Genomic DNA, 21,544 nt, shown 5'->3' on the forward strand with positions numbered 1-21,544 from the left:
TGGGGAAATCTGAACAGTAGCGAACGCTGCACACGTTTGATTCGATGAATCAATCTTATGCAGCTGCACGATCCGATCAATTTCGCATTGCTCGACGCTTCTGTCTATTCCACTGGGCTATTGCGTGCTCTCATCGCGTCGCTGTAATGTTGGCGTCAAACGTAGCTCTGGAAACTGTCAGCTTGTCTAACGACAGTTAAGGCTGTGACAGCTAAAAAAGCATAGAGCATAACCACAAGGCACAACGGACTTGTGTGGCGCTGTGCATCGTTGTGTGTTCTATGGCTCTCGTACGAATTAATTTATTCAACTATTTACTTATCTTTATGTGTTTTTTTTTTAATTTCAATTATTTGTGTTAAAATGTAATTATTTTTCTGCCAATTTTGATATTGGATTACAATAGGTTAGGACGACTACGAGAGGACTTGTCGTTGCACTGAAGTCATTGATGAAGGACGGAGAGGAGCAAATGATGATATAACATTATATATACTTAGGCGCAGTTATAGCACGAGAGGCTCAAGCAATAGGCTTGTTTTGGCACAGGTAACGCTCAGCTATATATATATATATATATATATACTTTCCGCGCACAGATTTGTATAAGGGAAATAGAAACGTGCTCATGCGCCACCTATCGTCGCTAGCCAGAGACTAGCGAGCCGAGCAGTTCAAGCTGTGCGGGAGAAACTAAGCCAGTTCAAAACCGTCTTTACTCGTGAGCCACTCTCGAATCGTCCATTACCTCCTCGTCCCCGTAAGGCGTGCAGGGCAACAAAAGCCGAAAACACCGGCGGAATCCGCCGCAACTATATACTATCCACTCGCGAGCGAGACCCACTTTATTTTCAAAGAAAGCTTTCTCTCCCCTGTCTTCGGCGCGACAAAGCTCGAAAAGAGCCAATTCGCTGGCTTTAAAAATAAAACCCACTATACTATATACACTCCGTATGTTGTCTCTCGAGCTTTTACGACGCAGAACAGTACCTCGTTTCCAATTAGCTATCGGTGCGTTTTCCGAAAAGTACACGGAATGTGTATAGCCGCGCGAGTAATTAGCCGCGCAATTAGGCTCGGGGCCTTCGATGCATTATGAATCTGCTGCTGGTGTGATTTCCGCGAGAGAAAAGCTCGTTTTTGCGGTGGAAATAGCTCCGGCTAATTGACGATAATTCGGGTTAATGTTCTTCTCCTCGGCTGTAACGCGTTTAGCCGAAGTTTGCGAGCCGCGGTGTCTCGTGTAAGTAGATTCAATTTTGAATTTTGCATCGCGTAACGCTGTCTGGTTCGATTTTTTTGCAAAGTAACATCTCTTTCGCGCGAATATTACAACGATAATAAGCGGATATAGATCGATCGTTCGGGGAATAAATAACGTTTACTCCGAGGCTGTCAATCCCGACGCCGGCGATGAATAATGCAATAATCCCGCCAGGAGCTTTGCACCTGATCGGCCAAAATAATAGATTCGTTTTAAATGCAGCAGCTGTGGAGGCAATCCGATGGCTGCTTCGCACTGTTTTATAGCCCGCCGACTGTCGCTTTTACTTTTTCGTCGCTATCGGCGTCATACGCGCGAGCATTTCATAGTGACGGAATGTTTGATCGAGAGTTTTTCTCGGAGCTAACGATTTGGAAACTTTCCCCATTTCGACCGAGGCCAACTTTTTCGATATGAGACATAACGCGCTCGAATCGATGCCCCGTGGCTCTCGAGACGCAGCTTTGTTATTGAACTCGAGCGTCAGACGCCTACAGGTTATGTGTTTCGAGTTTACGCGGAAAAAAGCTCGTCTCCCCGAGAAAAAAGCTGGGTCGGACTGCAGGGTTGCTCAACTGCGAGAACGAGGAATATCCTCTTGTTCGTTTACACGGAGGGAAAAAGAACTAAATACGTCTTCCCAAGCCAAGAGCTCTCGGGTAGAATAACTCGCGTCTATCCGCAGAGACGTGTACGAGGGAATTTCCGAGAGAATTCGCTGCTCGGCGCGAGTGAAAAAATTAAGAAAAAAATACGATCTCGCCGATAAAATCGAGTTTATTGAAAAGCGTATTTAGCTCGAAATTGAATTTTAATTCTCTGTAAGCCGTTCACTGAAGGATTTAAGATTTCGCTTAAAGAGGCGCTGTTGTTCTAAAAAGCTCCGACGTTTATTTCCTTTTTTTAACTCGACCATGTCTCGGTTAAATACACAGCGAGTCACGCAGCACGACATCTTCGACAAGCGATAAAAGTGCGTGTTTACGCTCTCGTTAGCGGGTCTCCGCAAAACACGTCATTAAATATTACCGAGTTCCTCGTCGCGACTCAAAGGAGTCGGTGCGCGTCTTTTCGCTTTGATCTTCTTCCTGCGCAAGCTCGTGAAAGATTCAACCTCGACGTGCGCCCGGAGAAGCTTTTCTCTCTCGGTGTACGTGCTTTTAATTGCAATTTATTCCCCCAACGCGGTGAACAATCGTTGTCGCGTTTTGTCTTTCGACAAAGCTCACGAGCAATTTTCTATTTCCATCGTCAGCTTCGAACTTGAGCCGATTTGCAGTTCTTTTTGTATTGTTCCCGCGGAGATAAGCCGAAGTTGCGAAAGTTATGGCGGCGGCGGAGGTGCAGGTGGTAAAACTTTTCCGTGTGACGTCAGTCCGTTATATACCTTTGCGCTTCTCACTTATATACTTGTCGGAAAGTAGGTGTACGTCCGAGTGCTGTTCAGGAATTTAATGGCGCTAAAGATCTTTAGACGAGGGAAAAAGAGAAGAGAGGGTGGGAGTTTCTTGGAGAAAACGAGAAATAGCGTGACGTATGATACACTCTAAGTTTTGAAACTTGCGGGGCAAACATTTAATACTCCCTTTTTGTACGACGATGATTTATTTATTCATTGTTCTTGCCGCGAGTCCGCTCTTGTGTCTTTGGCTTTTGACAACTCGCGGGAGAAACTTTGCGCGAGCTGATTGTTTCCCGGCGCTGAAACAATGTCCTCATTTTCTTTTGTTCGTGGAAATGCGTGACGACGATGTTTTAGCCGAGCTACTACTTGATCGCATTGACGAGTCAGACGAGCGAGTGAAGCGAAAAAGAGAAATAATAGTCTTTCCTCACAGGCCATTTGTGTGATATCGCTGATCGGGTAACACTGAAAATTTAAATCAGTACCGAGTCCCTGTGAATTTCTCTCTCTCCCCAGGACGCAACTAGTAGCATATACATCACGACTCGCCGGCCTATACGGTACACGCGGCTCGAGAGAGAGAAATTCGATTCGTTTCGCGGCATTGCACAGGCGCGCGGAGAGAGAGAGAGAGAGAGAGAGAGAGAGAGAGAGAGAGAGAGAGAGAGAGAGAGAGAGAGAGGGCTAAAACCCGCTCAATCGCGTGTAGGATATAGCTCGAGAGCGTTTCGAGCCCGAGAGTTTGATAGTTGGGTTATCGCGATGGTCTCGCGCTCTCGTGTGGTAACGTCTCTGATATTCTCTCGCTCTATACCGTTGAGGATTTTGATTTCTTTGAGTAGTAGGCGAGAAAGCTTTTTCTTTATTGAATCAGATTGGGTTCGCAGCTTTTATACCTAATGGAAAAATCGAGTTTTCATCGATTTTAAATTTGGCAGTAGCATCGAACCAGAGATACCTAATATATAATAGTTAAAAATATCTGCAAAGTAGGTTACACAATTTACAGCACTGCAGCCAGAGTTACTTGATTAATCTCCTTGAAACGGAGCGAGAAGATTTATTGCACCGACGGCGGTCAGAACAATATATACCTACCTTTAATTAGCCAACCGTATTTTTTTCGTTCTCGATCCAACCTTATAAAAACTTTATTTTCGCTTCAATTCCTTCCCAAAGCAAAGCAAAAAGAAACACACAACTCACCCACGCAGTCGTCGCATGATAATACCCCGTACGAGTATATACACACACGCGAGACCGACCGCACAGTTCAGTCGGAGTAAATTAACACACACACACACACATACGGGAATATAGTAGCAGAGAAAATTAACTCACCAGCGGTACAGAGTCGTGGATCCTCGTCGTAGCCTTCCCGGCAGTCCGGCGCCCCGTCGCACAGGTATTGTATCGAGATGCACGTGTTGTCCTCCGGGCATTTGAACGGCTTGTACGGATGGCAGGACTCGCCTTCTTCGCCCGAAACAGAAACACAGACAGTCGTGCATTAGTCTGACGCGCATGAATATTAAACGGGGAATAATCGCCTAGTACATAGCGCTGCGCTGATGCATTATTGTCGCATTACGGCGGAGAGTCGAGTTACGTCGTTTTATTCATGCCGTGTACCCTATAGCGGAGAGAGTGTAATTCGAATGCTGAATCTATTAGGACTTGGATAATTGAATTCTTTTTCTTGCGGTTGCGGTTGCGTAAGCTCCCTATTGTGACGGAATTAAACTATGCAATTTGTAGTCGCTCGCGTATATCGTTTATATTGTGTCATCGCAGAGGATATGGATTAATTTAGATCAATTAAATTAAAAGTATATGTAATACACGGTTTGTCAGAATTCGTGTATAGGGTCGTACAAAGGAAGAACTTTGCGTCATTGATCCCGCGCAGTGTGCGTTTACGATCGCTTGCCGAGTGTGACGAGCGATATAGGTGGACAGCTAGTGAAACGTTGCTGGTATAGGTATACGCCATGGATTCGCAGTTATTTCGTTCACCGAAAGCGATAGTAAATAAAAAAACATCTACGAGATTATACCATAAGCTCGTTAGCGTAGCGTTTAATCAATATCCTAAACTAACATAACACCTGTAGTGTTGTTGATAATTAGAGTCGGATTCGCAGCTTCGTGTAAATTAATTTAGTTATCTACCGACTGTACATGCATATGCCTCATTAGAGCCCCTTTTCGTCCGTATACGTCGAAATTTCGATATTTATAACCGAATATCAGAAATTAACGCAGCCTCGGAAATCAGCGGGACAAATATCGCTGTATTTACTCGTTCGAAATGTATAACGTAATATTTAATGAAAAGACCAGCCCATTTCCAGCAAAGTAATATGCAAAGTCAACAAAATGGAAAAGCGCAATTAGCTCCAAGCCCACACACACGTACGCTAATTTCGCCGTTACGGAAAGCAAACGAATATCCGATTGCAAATATCGAGAACGCTACGTTTACGCTGAAAAATTCAATCGCGAAACGTCGCCCACACAGCTCGGCAACGAATTTCTCCCAGTTTCATAAACGCGCACGTTTCGCGAGTGTATCGGGTAAGGAGCTTCTCCGATGACATAAATATTGGATGAGCCATTCGCTGCGGAGCTGAGAACGCAAATTTCCCGCGACTGTGTTGCGCAGCTACTGCTGCTAGTGTAGTCTAGTTGCAAATTTATAAGCTCTTAATTATAAGGCAAAGTTAATTCACTGCGAAGAGGAGAGAAGATCTCGTGAATAGCAGGGTGACGATGGCTCTTTTTACGACTCCCTTAGCGCTTATTTTATTCAAAATTTCTCGTAGCCCTGCGCAAGTCTCGTAAAGTCCGAGGCAGAAGGTCAAGCTTCTCGGCAAAATTTTCGTCTCGATCTTACACATCCCTCAAAATTTCGTCCCTGAAAAAAAAAGCTCGAGCGCGGCAGCAACGCTGTGTACGACAGCGATTCCGCTTTTACTCGTACAGAGAATTCGTTACGTATTCAGTTTACCCGAACGAGAATAAATCAATCGCGGCTCTGCGAAAAGGGAAAAACAGCGAGTAGGAAAATATGTCGCGGGAGTGTATCCGATGCTGCGGTTGCGGATGGAATTCGAATTCCGGTGTGTGGGCTTGTGGGGGATACAGTCGTCTGTGAAATTCCGAGTTATTTTTTAAGGCATTCTGGGGGTCGGATGGAAGAATTTTTTATGCGTTTTGTATCTACGATTTAGACGGGTATAGTATCGCGTTTTCGCTATATTGTTCTATGGTATAAAATATCAAAACTAGATAAAGTGGTTATAAAGGAAAAAACCGGATACACGAGCCAGTAGCAGTAAACCTCGGGCGAGAGGAGTCCGTTAAAGCAACGCGAAACCCATCATATTTTTCCTTCCACAACAGTGGTCTCGAATACATAAATTTCCCTTTCAATATTCACCAGCAGCCAACAACGGTAACGAAACTCCGGGAAAGTACACAACTCCCAATACAACTCGAACAAGCCATCTATCGCAAATCAGAATCCGAGCAAAGCCGCAGAAGTAATCACAGCGTGAACTGAACCATCGAAAAATTTGCCGCACGTCCGTTTAGAATTTCACCTCAGCCTCGTTTTTTCGGCCCCCTGACATGTAACGCAGATGTGTACGTACACACAGCGTTGCTTATTCAATTATCCGTGTGCACACACTGGAGAATCGAGCCAGCGCGAAATCGAAATTCTGGTCGATGCTCCCAATTTGTGTAATTAAGATCGAAGCTCCAGGTAAACACATAAACCACTTGCATAGTTCGATATCTCGCAATTTAAGGCACATACCAAGGTCCGAGGAGTATCTGGAGCGCGAAAGGTCTTCCACCCACGCGCGTATTATTCAAGCGGAGCGTGTACACGCGATAAGAAAGCTCAGCGCGCGGAAAAGCTCTGCGATTAAAGTTCCTACGTGCAGTCGGCGTATCTGTACGGCGTGTACACCTCGGAACACTATTATCTTGATGTACCGTGTGGCGCACGCGAGCTTTTGATACGGCGAATAAATAATCGAGAATTTAAAGCGCAATTTCGATGAGCTTTTGATCGCGCTGGGGAAACTTTTCAATTTCCGGCGAGCTTTGTCGATTATTCAAGCCGTTCGGATATAAACACGAAGCAGTTTGAATTTGTATCTGAGGCTGGTTTGGCATTCATGAATAGAGTCTTCTTGGAAAGGGAAATAAGGGGTTAGCGGAAAATTTCGCTGTTTACATTCGTGGGAATTTAACAACGCATAAAAAAAAAATGATAAAAAGAAACAGGCTACCCCTCGAGCGATGCAAAAACAATCAACAACCCGCATCGAAAGGCCTGCAAAACCATAACAGCTCAACGTGCAGCCCCGGCTATCTCGAGATAACGAATCGTAATGCTCGACCCTGTATACGGCTCTCTCTTCCAGCGAAAATTGTCGCCGAGCGATAAGCCACGACGTTGTTCGCCTCTTGTGTTTTCTTTTACCTCTTTTTCCCCGGCTCTTTATTATTTTCTCGTCTCCGCAGCCTCGGGATCACTATACGTAGTGTGTTTCGAACGAGTCCACGTCTTCCAGAGATCACGTTTGCTAACCCGAGCTTTGAAGAATAGTTCGGTGAACGTGCGCTTTATTACATAACAGCTCTGCATTATAACTATACGTTTAATAAGTAGGTACACAGCCGAGCTCCGTAATGAAATCAGCGCAGCGTCGAGTTTTCAACGAAAAACTCGACGCTACACAACTTTGCCAGGAAAAAAAAAACACGGAAGAATTTCGTCCCTCGATTAGTCCAATTAAGAGATAAAATCATCCTTGGTATGAACGAACGACTTTAATCGAAAAAAAGCCATCAACGCGACACCTCGACCCGACGCATGTATTATAATAAAAGAAACCGAGCCGTCAGGAGCAGAGTCCCTTTAATCACGCGAGTCTCTCGTGTCCAGTTCCGCCAAGAAAGTAGCCCCTCGAGTGCAGCCGCGTTTTCTCTCACGTCCCTCGAGGTTCGTTGCATCGACGCTACGAGAAAAACTTCTCTTCCAGCGCGCGCTTATACTCCTCGCAAAAAATCGGGAATTTCAAGCAAAGAAAAGCTAATGAAATTCCGCACACGCTGTGCTTTGTTTGCCGAGCTTTCAGCTGGCAGGCGACACAGAGGGATGAATGACGCGGCGAAAGACGAGGTTACGACGAGGCTTGTTTGTATTCGCTCTGGTTAGAAACGGGTAAATAATGACGGGCAAAAAACGGCTACGTTTGGCCGAGTGCACTGATTGCCCTTGTCGTTGGAATATTTTTAGCCGTATTATGTCCAACTATAGCTGTGCGCGGGGGAAATAAAAAATTTCCCGCGTAAACGAGATCCTCGTTACAGATACACACTGAGCGAGCAAGTAGTTGAAGTCAGCGTGTGGGTCGACGCGGCAATTAATTTTTACGGGATATTCCCCGGAGCTACTTGCACAGATAAAAAGCAACGGTTTGGCTAATAAATAATTTAAAACGACGGAGAGAGACTGAGGCTAATTTTATCGCTCAAGAGTTTATATTAACGATTTAAATAAAAGCTCGCGAGCGCGAGCTCCGCGAGCTTTGTTTCGAGGAAGCTCGTTCGGAATGTTTTATGGAGGCGTAAAGAGTAGTAGGGGGACACAAGCCTTTTGTTGGCTTTGTGTCGTTAATGATGAGATATATAACGGAATATGCACTCACTTGCGGAGCTTTCATCGCTCTGGAATTTTCTCGAGAATATACGTAGCTTTAGCGCTTTTCCCTTCGAGGAATCAGCTTTGTACGTTTAATTGTTCTCTACCGAACATGAATTTAGTGGTAATGTATGCACATATTTCAGTGTTTGCGTTTTCAAATTCAGGTACATATAGAACCATGACAAGGCAAGCGGGTATTGATTAAATTAACTAAATTAGGCTACAGCGTCGATCAATTTTCAGGCAACCTTAAAACGCGGAAATGCAGGTCCGAGAAAGAGGCGAAGCTCGCAATTTCCCCTTTGAAAAACGTCCATTGTCTCTGCGACGGTAATTATAAGACCAACGCTAGTAGCTTATTACAGGACGTTTTAGTCACGTTTCAGGTAGCGAGATGAATTTGACTCTTATATCTGGAAAGCTCACAAAGGTCAGTGGAGGAATGCACGTTTTCTCGTTATTCTAATCCACGTAGGCTTAAAAAAGACGAAAAAACACGCAAAACTAGGTAGGCTAGAACTTCGGGCAGCTGCTGCTCAGGGCCGAAATATCACCTCGTACCGGACCTCGAAAATCGATGAAATCTGGGTGTCACTTACCGGGCGTTCTCGATACGTTTGCACGTTTTTTTGTTAATATAATTTCCATAGGCTCAAAGAGGGCAGAATAATAGTTCAAATTAGGTAGGGTCGATCTTCGGGCAGTGGCTGCTAAGGGTCGAAATATCGGCTCGTATAGATCATTAAAAGTCTCGAAATTTTGTCATGTTTCACTCATCTGGCGTTTTGATGCCTAGTGTTATTTTTGCTAATTCTGTGAATTACTTTAATCTTAAAGAAAATTGTTTTTTGTAATAATCTGGTAGCTTGAGGCTCGCTCGGTTAGACTCTTCTTGGCCGTCGCCTTTTAAACTTGGCGCGGGAAGTTCAATAGGTGAAAACTTCCGAGATACGAGAAAAGTTTGGCGTTTGTCGAACTCACGCAGGGCTTCGAGCCCGTAACTGCTAAACCAATATACCAAAACATCGAGACGAGTTGGTTAAAAAAAGTTAGCCGTTTGGCTGTCAAACGCAAAGACGCTGTATTTTTAGTATTCCCGCGGTCGCCCCGTACACTTCGATGTATTAAAAGTTCCTGTAACTTGTTCGATTAAGTTTTAGTATTTATTCGCGAAAGTAGAAAACCTGCCATGGGTTACATACAGTCTCGATGGCGTCGAGCTCGATGCTCTGTGAAACAATGCAGTTTTGGACTTAATTTTTCGTTTTTTTTTTAATCCTGCAACATGTGTCGTACGCCAGCATGGTAGTTGAAAGAAAAACGAAGAACAATACTAAATTATCAAAAGGACATCAAGCTACGAAATCTGTAGGCATTATCGATTGCGTTTTATCCGAAAGGAAACTGTACTACGCGGAGCTTTCTTATTTCTTATGGATAGCCCGAAATAAAACTAGCAGCAGCAATCCTTTCCAAACAAACTTTCAATCGAATCGATTCAGCATACCGAATACGTGATTCATCCGAATATCAGAAAAACTCATCTAAAACAGCCTCGTATCGTCCTGATCCGTAACAATATCCGAATCCGCAGCAAACGTCCCCATCAAAAGCCCATATCGACTATTCAACCTCCGACTTTGCGGAAATACTCCAATCGCTCACACCGCCCCTGAAATTTACGATCAACGCCACCCACGCATCCCGAGAGAAATGGAATAACGAAACTGCTATACACTGCAGGCCAAGTCGTTTCTCCGAGGGCAACACTTTTTTCCCAGACGCCGCACAGTTCTCACGTATACACACGAGCTCGCGGCGAGTAATTATTCTACTTTACACGAGTGTTCTCTTTCTGCCCGTTCGCCGAGCTCGCGCGCAGCCCGATAATTACGAAGCAATTAGCGCGAGCCCGGTTGGTGGTGGCTCATAAAGCCGATTGCCGACATAGGCCGAGCGACTTCGGATGCTTCCTTCATTCCTCGCGTCGATTGTCGAGGAGCTTTATTACTTATTTAATTAGCCGGACGCGATCTGATTTGTTATCGGTGTAATTGACCGGGATTTCCTTAATTAATTGTCGGGCTTGTATTTTCAGAGCCGAGAACTGATTGTGGAGTTATTTTCTTGGCGATAAGCACCTGGCAATTTTCTCGGAAAAATTGTTCTGACTCAATTATGGACGGATGGGTCAATCCAGAAGTTATATGCTAATAAATATAAAAATGGGTATGGGAGGTAATCTAGCTAAAATAATTCTAAAGTGATGGTCACAGCTAATTACCTTGAAAGATTCTAGCGCGAGATAGCGGAAAAGTCGATATCCGCGGGGTGGCACTTTCAATTGTTTCGAGGGCAGTTTCTTGCATGCACTCGGTGCTATTCTTTTACTGCGCGAGGATGTTGCGTTCTGGGAAGCAATTTTAGTCGCGAAGGAATAACAAATGGAAAAATTGTTCGATAAATAGTGCTTTTTAATGGGTGGTACAGTTATGTGGAAAATTGCTTGGTTTATGGTAATAATTTGTTGTGTTTCTCGCGTTACTTCTGTTCTGGAGATCGATTCCATAGTTGTTGAACTTGTTAAAAATTTGGATTACGATCAGCTGGTGGTTTTCAAGAATTCCGAGTATTTTTTTCGAAATTCAGGTCTCAAACTTGTGAAACTCATGGAACAGATGAAGACGATCTTGGTAGACATCGACCACGAACAAATTTATTTACTGTCACTCGGAACATCCAGAACGTCAACTCTGTGTATAATACTTCAGAACGGAGCGATTGGCGCTAATGACGTAATGAGGTTTCTCGTCGAAGCGTCACCAGTGTCGACTCGTCCCAAGTGTCTGATGTTTGCTGATAACGACACGTACTCCGAGGAAAGTTTCGCTAGCATTTTGCTGCAAGCTTGGTCACTGAAATTTTTGGATTTCACCATTTTATTCGTAAACGATGAAGGTCAACCCCAAATGATCAGTTACAATCCATTCACCAAGTCCTACATCACCGAAGAAGTAACCAACACCAGTCTACTATTTCCTGATAAAATGAGCAACATGAACGAGTATACTCTGAGAATACCGATCTACTACCTTCCTCCATACAATTCTTTCGTGCTTCAAGACGGCGCAATAACATCAGTAGATGGCTACGATTACCCTTTCATCGAGATTTTTTCCAAAAAATTGAACTTCTCCCTTCAATACTTAATAGTTGAAGAACGCTCGAACATCACGGCGCTGTTTGAGAAGTTGCTCCTGCTATTGGAGAACAACAAAGTGAGCATACTGCCAAAACCTCTGTATCTGGGAACGCACTACTACGGCAGAGATGTGGTGATTGGAAAAGCCTACCGGGACACCAACTACGTACTGGTTGTACCTGTTTTACCAATGTCACGAATGAGAGATTACATACGGATGTTGACAAAACTGGCCTTCTTTCCAACGCACGTTCTGATCCTCAAACTAATCCTTAGTTTGATGAGGTTTCGTTTGAACCAATGGATACACTTGTTACAAATGCTGGTAGGCTCGGCGTTGACTAAACAGCCGCAGAAAGTGGCTGAACGGATTGTCTTCTTTACCGTAGTCTTGCTGTCGATGATATTTTCCACGGACGTGTTAGCAAGTTTGACGGATACGAAGGTGGCCAGCAATGATATACCGTTTGAATCTTACGAGGAGATCATCTCTTCGAATTTGAAGGTTTACGGGAGGATAACGGGCTCGGAAAGACAAAACGATCTATTTAAAAAGCTGGATGTCCAAAACATCAGAAGTTTATCCGAATGCATCTCTAAGTCGGCAAGGTTGGTTTTTTCAACTAAGTATTTCGATACCACCAACGTTACCAAAGTCCTTGAAACTTTCGAATTTGCAACAATGACTTACTTCCAAATTCCAAGTCGCAATTCAGACAGTTATAATAGTTATAAACCTCGTTCCGAGTTTCAAATCCACTCAAACTCGTTGGAAAAATATATAAATCTCCATAATCTATAATTCGAATTCCAGAACCAAATGCTGCATTTGCATAGCCCCAAAGTTAGCCGCGATGTACCTGGTGGACGAATTCGAGAATAAGAGCGAGCCAACGCTGAAAATATCGCGCTTTAAGCTTTACTCGGACATGTTGGCATTTGGGTTTGAAAAGGCATCTCCGTACGTCGAGAAAATCGACCTGGTGTTGCAGACTCTGGTCGAAGCTGGAGTTCAGTCCGCGTGGAAGACCCGACAGATGTACAGTACAGTCAAGGACCGAAAGGAACGTGACAAGAGGAGGGACCAAAAAGAAGACTCTTCGGAAAAAATTGTGGTTCGGTTCACAGCGATGCTGCTCGTTTTCCACGTGATCGCTACCGTTGTCTTTCTTGTTGAATTGTTAACCAAGAGATTTGGTCCTCGGGTGAGGAGGATGTTTGTCACTGCTTAATTAAATATATAATATATTTGGTCGTTTGACATTTCTTGGTAAAAAATTGACCAGATTCTGGCCAACTGCTCGACTCTTAATCCATTATAGACCAGAAATTCCGGCCAGAATCTGGTTAATTTCCCACCAGACTCAGTGCTTCGTTCATCAAGCCTACAACGAAAAGTCCCACAAACCTGTCACCTGGAAACTCCCCTCTAGAACCTCGCTTTATTCCCTCCCGGCGCTGAATAAAGTTTTACGACTTTTTCATGAAAAAAGAAGAAGAAGAAGAAAAAATTTCAACGAGCGCATTCATACACGTTATGATAGCGCCGTGTATATACCGAGATCTAAAACCAGCGGTTTATTCGAGTCCGTGTGCCTTATGTGCGGCTATTCCGGCGGGGCTTGCAAACTGTTTGAGATATCACGAGGGAGAAGGAGTAGCCGGGGCCGGAAGTTTTTCGCCGCTGACTCGCCCTGGTAAATTTAATCCTTGGAGGGTTCTAAAGTTGTAGTGAAATTGATTGGTGCGGCTTTTGGGGCTCCTTCGCTGTCGCGTCAATTAACGGCCGGGTTATCGATCTCTTCGCTCGGAAGTTATCGAGCTTCGAATTGAAGCTTTCAAATTGTCGTAATGCATACCAACAACTTCTATTTGTATCGTAAGATTATAACGTCACTCGAGATCAACTTTCAGATTCACTGTAACGTCAAAAGTAGCGCCGGGTATAAAGTTGTCGCTTGAAATTTAGATAGAGTGCAAGTGGTATGCGTATGGAATTGGTATAACGGGTGGATGTTCATCGTTCTTTTTTTGCCAGCTGGCTTTTAGCATGAGAATATATTGCTTTAAAGTTCAAGCACTGGGGGCAAGGCCGGTCTAAAAGTTTATACGGTGTCGTTGGACCGAACTATTTTAATTTATTCAACTATGACGATTACTCTCAGTTAAAACAGCTTCGTGGTCCATCAATCTCAAAAATGAAATCGGTAATCAATTTCCGATAACCTTCCATCAGATAATTTTGAAAAATCCATTCGTAACGAGCTTTCAGCTCTCATCAGCTCCCCAACGCCCTTATTCCCCGCACACCTGTTCGATCCAAAAATACCTCCCTTGCACGCTCGAACCCAACGAAAATCGATGCGCCCCTCGTGCACGCGTATACCTAGAGGACATATCGCATCCCAAACCGCCTCAAAATTCCATCAAAGCAAGCCGCTGCAATCGCAACACTTCCTCTCGCTCTGTCAACACCCACGCGTTATACGTACATACACACATACGCCTGCGCTACAGTAGTGTAATTTTCTATTTACGCAGCGAGAGCGAGCCCCGGTGTAATCACTTCATTCTACAAGATTAAGCGGCCCGACGAAATTACTCGGCTTCGTTGCGTGCAGATCGACGCTTGGGAAATTTCAGAATTCCCCGAACGCGAGTGTAGAGCAGGTGTGCGCCGATCGATAGGTCGTTCTTAGCTCTTTTAATGGGAAAAACGTTTCTGCTTTCTCGGGTCGAGGGAAAAATCCTACTGGTGTGTATAGCTGTATACAGCGGATGTGTCCCGGACATGTGCTCGTGGAATTATTTGCTCGTCGCGGAGCTTTTATGATTCGTTCCGGTAAGAATACGCGCGTGTGTATCGACTGCAGCTTCTTGGGGATTATATCTGCGTTCGACGTTCGGTTTGGGTTACGGCTGCGGAATTAGAAAGCAAATTTACGGCCGAGCGTTAAAGCGGGGGTGAAGCTCATACTTACGAATTGCGCGGGAAAATATAAAAAGTAAAAGGCTAGACTCAGCGGAATTCGAAATTTTTCCTGACTCACCTGCAACAGAGAATAAGGAAAAGTTGTAATTAGTAACTTTCTTGTAAGACTGTGTAAGAGGGAAGAGAAAAAAGTTTCAATGCTCGCGGAGCACTTATTTCGAGACTTTCGCATAGTCAGCAATCAAAACTTTGAAATTACTAATAGATAAGAGCTGGGCATAAAGAAAATTTTCGATCGTTTAATACTTATATTCGATTCCGCCGGTCGTTAGACGTGTAACGAGCTTGATGAAATTTTTACGAAAAAACGGAAAAGGCACATAATTGCGCTATTATTTTCTAAACAAAAAGAGGCAGTTTCGCAATATCCTGCAAGCATAGTTTACCTCGCGTTACCAAACACTGTTTGTTCTTTACCCTTCACACAGTGTTTTTTTTCGTTTATGCTGCAGCTGGGGCATTCGAAGTGCCTGTCGTTTAATATTCATTCACGTCTACATATGCGTTTTTAACACGCATGACGCAATTTTTCGAGGAATTTTTCATCAGGGATGTTACACAATAATAACTGAAATTTATGCCTTTCTTCGCGAAAATTCATCGGAATCTCGATAGCACGTTGGAGCGACGTAACCAGTTCCGTCTGGAAATCTCTGCGGATATTCGTCGTGGACGTGATGCTCAAAAGAGCCAATTTATCAGCTTTTGATCTACCGGACGTGCTGTCCCAATGGATTTTAATGACGAGGCCTTTCATCCGATAGCTGTACACTTCTGATCATTGAGTGCTCGATGGATTTTCGAAAAGTTTTTAATATTCTTTTTTTCTCAAAAGAAGCCATTATAACCTTAAGTATAATCGAAATGAAAAATGTGTGTTCCGTAACTCTCCCCGGTAAATAAATATTCAGTTTAAAATCGATACAGCCTATACGTATATTTATAAACGACAAAACGAGGTAGAAAAATTACGCCCTGCCGACCTTCCGACACACGCAATCCTTGAAAAAAAAGAGAAGAAAAAGCTGCGCTGAATAAAGCTCACTCGATTACGGGCATAAAATAAACACAATATTATCTTCCCTCGCGAGGTGCGTCATTCGGAACGTATACTTACGTATCCGATTTTACGAATCCTTTTACGAACTACTGTCGTCTAGAGAAAGGAATCAACGAAGGGACTGCGTGCGAGAGGAATATCGATAATAGCGCCAAGATAGTCGAGGGAATGAACTTTGCGTGGGCGAGATGCGCCGTGAAGGATTAAAAGTTTAGTGCACCGGAGGTTGTTAAAATTTATTTGTTTCCAGAATTTAGTCCGTCGATGATGAGCCCCGGATAATTGGATCCGCGACACAGCTTTGTTATCAGGATTTTCACTGCTTTTTTTTTATCGACGTGCACTTATTTGCAGATAAAAGCTTTTTTATTCTGTTTTTATAGAAATTAAACGGCAGTAGATGCGAAGGGGAAATGAAGGGGACGGCGTCGTAGCGCAATTTTTTCAATTAGGCATTTAATTCGTTTGTAGCTGCGTCGGGGAAAAAATTGAATACATCAAAGAGTAATCGAGTTTTCAAGGGAATCAGCCAACGCTGCGCGAAGCGTTAATTTGACCTTTTCGCCGCTTTAAATGTTCCGCGAGAGGATTTTAATGCAAAGTGTTGCGAAAAGTATCTCAATTTCAAGTGGGGGATACGTACAAAAGTAATTTGAACAAATTTATTCAAAAAGCTCATTTTCAAAAGCAGTATATTCGCTTCAAAGTGGTTTTCCATATAAAGCTTGAAATTCGCGCGATATTCAGAAATTTGTAGAAATATCGCGTAAAGTCTCGGTGACGCCTGAAATCCTCTTGAAAAATGTAACCTAGACACGTGCGAACATCTCCCAGATTTCCCTAAAGCTCGAAATTTCGAATCGCGAAACAAACAAGCACTCGGCACTTGGCTCGCTGCCGTCCACTCTAAAATCCATCAGACTCTTAATCAACCCCCGAAAGCGAAAATCCAAATTGAAAATCCTCGCGGCCCATCAATAATCCCGTCGTGATTTTCGCATAAGAAAGCAGCCGCCGCGTCGAAGAATAGAAAGCGCGCGTCACGAAGTGGCGAATCAAGTACACGTAAATAAAACTCACCTCACCCCCCTCACGCTGTAGCTATAGAGGGAAGAAAGAGGCACGTCCCGAGCTGCATTTTTCACGAGTACGCGGCGGGGATTGATACTCCGAGCTTCACAATGGCTGATAATCATCGATAATTCGCGAGGCGCCATTCGCTGCGCGGAGCACATAGCGACGAGGCTGATTGTAGCCTTCTCGGGGATGGTGAGCTTGTAAAATTCACGATTGCAGGAATCGATGCTGAGCTTTTTTTTTATTTCCTCGAATGGAAGCGCGAGATGAGTGTGTACTTGAAAAAAGTTTATTTCAAGTGCGAGAGTAATTAAGCTCCTTTTTTGGAAAAGAAAACGGGACGTGCGATGTGACGTATACGTGTACGTATTTGATGGGAATAGATAAGTAAAGTATACACGTGTTTCGGAGTATGTAGAGCGGAATAAAAATTCACGAGAGCATTAGTCTTCCGATAGCATCGAGAAGGTAGTAGGGGGAGGAAATTTTCCAGTGGGGCCGTCGCGTTTATGGCCAAGCGATACCCGAGGCGCTCTTAATGCGGCATGAAAGTTTAGAGCGAATTTGCGTAAAACGAATGCATAGTAATTGCCGATGTGTAGCTCGACAAAGGCTTTCGCCCCTTTTTTTTCGTTTGTTACACCGCGTTATTATACGCAACGCTCCTTGCTCCGACGAGCAAACATCAATTCTAGCGTTTCTTATGCGATACGCGCGAGCTTTTAGTCCCAGAAAAGAAACAACAAAGCCATCCCACGCGATAAATCGCGGCTTGGCCGTTATCAAAACAGACGCGGCAAAAAAAGCTCGAGAAATGCTCGACACGATAACGGCCGCGCCGTGCGATTGGCGGAATAAAAATTCACGCTAATCTGTCGTTCTCTCTCTCTCTCTCTCTCTCTCTCTTTCTCTCTCTCTCTCTCTTTCTCTCTCTCTCTCTCTCTCTCTCTCTTTCTCTCTCTCTCTCTAACTCTTCCAAGCGCGCTAAAATCAGGGGAATACCACGTATTATTATTTGCGGAACGTGGAAATCGAATCGCGTGTTCGTAGCAGTCGATGATTCGGCAAAGTACACACACCTGTGCCTTTCTTCTCATGCATAAACATCGGGAGGCTCTCGAGGAATTTTCAAGCAGTAAGCTCATGGGGACCGAGCGTAAAAAGCGCGTAAAGTTCGATTCTGCGCGCGCACACGCAACAGAGCTTTTATTAAGTGCCGCTGCTGTTATGAAAGCTCTGGAACGATTCTTTTGTCGCTCTCGCAAGCTGTGTGCAAAACGAATGTTCGGGATTTTCATAAACTCGCTCGACGTATAGCTGTTTATTTTTTCTAAAAAACAATACGCTTTATTAAAAAGGTAGATTAAATTCTGTTTTGAAATTGCGCGGAATGAGAAAAGGAGCTTTTTTTAAACTCGAGGAATTACTGCCGAACATTTTCCTCGAATGAAGTTTGACGGGGGGAGCAAGTGTCTATATATAAAAAGCTGCGAAGTCGCCGGTGCGAGAGATATTCTTTAATTTAATCTTCCTCGGTGGTAGCTGGCGGAACTTGAAGTAAAACAATTTCCCGTGAAAGCCAACTTTGACGCGGGAAAAACAAACTTACACGCGTAATACGTATAAGTGCAAAAATTTCGTTATCCCCCGCTCTCTTTCGAAACAATGAAGCCGCAGCGGCGCTTAGTCGGAGATTCGTCCTTGTAATTGCCTCGGCAAACGAAGAATTATGCGACTTGAATTTCGAAACTTTGTTGGTTATGAAAACTTGCCGAGAAAAACGAGCAAAGCTTCGGCGACGATCGAGTGTTCGCAAGCCGCGATACACACCGGGAGAAAGAAGTAAAGCGACCGAGAAATCCTTTATACACTTGGCGCGTGTGCATTATTATTCAGCAAGAAAATCTCCACCCCGTGTGTCCCTTTTTTCCTCGCTTATACATATACTCTCTGGAGAAAAATTCAAAGGTCGATGGAATACTCTACCTCTGCGGAGGCAAAACCGCCGTATTGATAGACGCGTTTTCTGGCTTTATACGGTGTAAATATTTCACATGGTTTTTCTTCGACTTTTTTATGACATTTTTTTTTCTGAAAATAAGCGGGGTACGCTCGAGAGTAATCAATGGCTATAATTTTCTATGAAAATTCAACAATGGAAAGCTCTTTGAGGTAGACGTCGGAATTTCGCGCTCGAAGAGGAGAGAAAGGACTCATCGATGGGACAAAGATATCCTCGTCTTCTTTTTCCCGTTTTCCGTTCCGATGAACATTTCACGCCCTCTTGAATTCGCTTTTTTTCTCTTGAAATCTGGATTGCGTTTGACGTATGAACTTGAATTTTTGATATTTTCTAAAGCTCACTACATTGTAATTGGCCTTCGTAATTACACGAAATGTGCCAGTTACGGAAAATCGAATCGAAACGCCGTGTGCGTGCGTTTTAATTAAAATTTTCAATATTTAATGCAATGACGTCAGTGCAGAGTGGCCAGGTAATTCCGCAAATATATAATACATGTAAAAGTTAATTTTCACGTTTGATGCATCGCCATACTCATTTTATCAGTTGATAAGTGTTCTGCACTTATCACAGCGCCGGTATAATTTGCAAAGAAATTGAAATTGATTATACGTGTACGCGTATAAGCGTAATTAATTTTTCCCTCCTCGAGCTTTTCTCGTAGGATGCGTTTATACTTCGTTTTTTATCGTCGCGGCGTGAAAAATGAGATATAATTGCCGCTTGACATCTATTGCATTGCTGATAAAGAGTGACGTTTTTCGTTTTAATTAAAAATTCTAATGGCCCTGCGCACGAGCTGTGCGGCTCGTAATTAATGCGATTAATTCGCTCGAGTGTGTGAATTTTAATGAAATGACGTGTTCGGCGTTGGAAACCGGTCTTGTACAGCTGCGACGCTGTATGCTATATTGTGTTGTTAGGCAAGTCGTATAATCGAGCATGATAGCCCGCGTTATTATTCCTAATGAGTCGTAAAAATTTGGCGGTCGTAGGTCGAGCTTTACGAGATAGACTTTAGCACCTCTGCATAGAACCATCTCGAGCTGAAGCCACAAAACCCCGTATATTCCTCCAAACAGCCGTAGCACACAGTCTCTCTTCTGAAATCTGTTGTCTCATTACTCGACGGGTATACCCGATATACACTTTTATATCCTCGTACCGCACGGAATATAATACACATCGTCTCGTTTCGATCCGGCTTTATAACGGCGTCGCACATGGCTCTGGCGCTTTATTGAATTACAAAAAAATGCATTTCGCAGTAGAGACTCTCTCGCTTGCTCTCTAGCTCGTAATTGCGTTTCGCTCGGGCGACGTCGGAATTTCATCTTGCGGTAGTAGCTTTCGCCTGGCGCTTTGAGAAAAAGGAGGCTTGCGACGCTGTAACGCTTTATGTATTTCTCTGTGTATATACGTCCCATGCGCTGGAGGTATGTGCGTAGGTACACGTATAGCTGACATCGCGCGCGTGGGAGGAAATCAATTTGCGACGTGTAATATCGTAAAGTACCGGCTTTCGACTTTCAACGTTTATACAAACAAAAGCTCGAATACATGTATCAAGCGATTCTACTGCAGACTCGGCAGCTCGTACAGCGTATATAGAGTAATTACCGACAATGAAAGCTGCAACTCGCTGAAAATCGAAAACATGCATCAGCCGCTTGTGTAATCTCGTAGTGCGCGGAAATAGCCGTAAATTATCCAACAACTTCGAGTAGCTATTACCATGCAAATAACTTTCCACACGGCGCGAATCTAGAGAAAGGAAAAAATATCGCTTTTCTCTTGCCCCCAGTCGTTTAAATGTTTCTTCAACTTTGCTCTCTCTCTCTCTCCCGAGCTTGAATATAAACAGAACGAACAAGTTCCGTTTACGGGGGGATTAATCGATTTAAAATTTTAGCCGCGCGCATCCCCGGTAAGATTATCCGCGAGTCTTTCGTTCCGCCTCGTCTAGACGTAAAAATAGTCTCTGGGATATAAAATAAGCCGTAAAAAAAGAATAGCCATTTCATTTCATTAGAGAAAAAGCTTTCCGCCTCGCGCGCGGCGCGGCTAGTTCGTATACGCAAACAGAGTAGCTTCCCTGAATACACGCTTCTATATTATGCACTGGTCGCGCAGCAGCAGCATATTGGCCTACTTCTTCTTCTTTGCCCATATTTCGGATATACTGACGCGAAACCCGATTCGCTAACTTTTCCGTCATTCGATTTTTCGAAGCGTAAAACTTTTCCCGCCAAAAAATCCAAGCTTTACTAACGGGTCCTCGTGCATCGATCCGACAGTTCGCGCAGCGACACAAAGCTCCACAGCGAAAATCAAGCTCTCGAGCTTCAGTGCCTCGCGGAGCTTTTTCTTTGTCTCGATGCCGCCAAATTGACTCTCATGCCTTTAAGGCACAAAACATTCGTCGAGCAATTATATTCTGCAGGTGTATGCGCTTTTTTCCGTCTTTCGCTTTTTTTTTAATTGAAGCCTCGTGTATGTGCGTATAATTGGAGGTCGCGTGCATATACGTGCGCTTTTGGGGCCGAGTTCAGCTTGCGGTAATGAAAATTTCGTGCGAGCTTTTTCGCGCCCGATATGGCTTTTAACTGGCTGCGTTGGGGGTCGAAATGATGATGGATTATACGAGAGTGTTATCGCGGGTTTTTTCGACGATTATCCCACGCGTTAGTTTTCGTTTGCACTGCGGCGAAATCGCGTGGATAAAGCAACTTTTTGAATGAAAATATTTGAAATTCCAGTATCGACAGCGGAAAATTCAATCAAATCCGAACAAAG

General features: G+C 43.9%; 3 protein-coding genes across 4 annotated transcripts in view; 2 read left to right on the forward strand and 1 right to left on the reverse strand.

Annotated features, from left to right (window-relative positions):
• The window catches only part of LOC100286823 (separase), a 68,435-nt gene that overhangs the window by 29,335 nt on the left and 17,556 nt on the right, over positions 1 to 21,544 (forward strand). Inside the window, exon 3 of the mRNA XM_016989852.3 lies at positions 407 to 549. The gene's annotated coding sequence lies outside the window, so the exon portion shown is untranslated. The remainder of the gene's footprint in view (positions 1 to 406; positions 550 to 21,544) is intronic.
• Positions 1 to 21,544, reverse strand: part of LOC100120249 (prohormone-4) — a 37,054-nt gene that overhangs the window by 10,669 nt on the left and 4,841 nt on the right. The window contains exon 2 of one of the 2 annotated variants that reach the window (XM_008216441.3): positions 4,011 to 4,142. In XM_008216441.3, the coding sequence (XP_008214663.1) occupies positions 4,011 to 4,142 (132 nt within the window). Of the gene's footprint in view, positions 1 to 4,010; positions 4,146 to 21,544 lie in introns of both variants that reach the window. The other variant, XM_001603859.5, reaches the window with a different exon arrangement.
• On the forward strand, positions 10,675 to 12,842 carry LOC116417435. The gene is made up of 2 exons (XM_031930530.1): positions 10,675 to 12,205; positions 12,411 to 12,842. Exons 1-2 carry the CDS (start codon positions 10,872 to 10,874, stop codon positions 12,826 to 12,828), a joined length of 1,752 nt encoding a protein of 583 aa, XP_031786390.1. The 5' UTR covers positions 10,675 to 10,871; the 3' UTR covers positions 12,829 to 12,842.

Source organism: Nasonia vitripennis, chromosome 4 (genome assembly GCF_009193385.2).
Source record: "Nasonia vitripennis strain AsymCx chromosome 4, Nvit_psr_1.1, whole genome shotgun sequence".
In the NCBI taxonomy this organism is placed as follows: domain Eukaryota; kingdom Metazoa; phylum Arthropoda; class Insecta; order Hymenoptera; family Pteromalidae; genus Nasonia; species Nasonia vitripennis.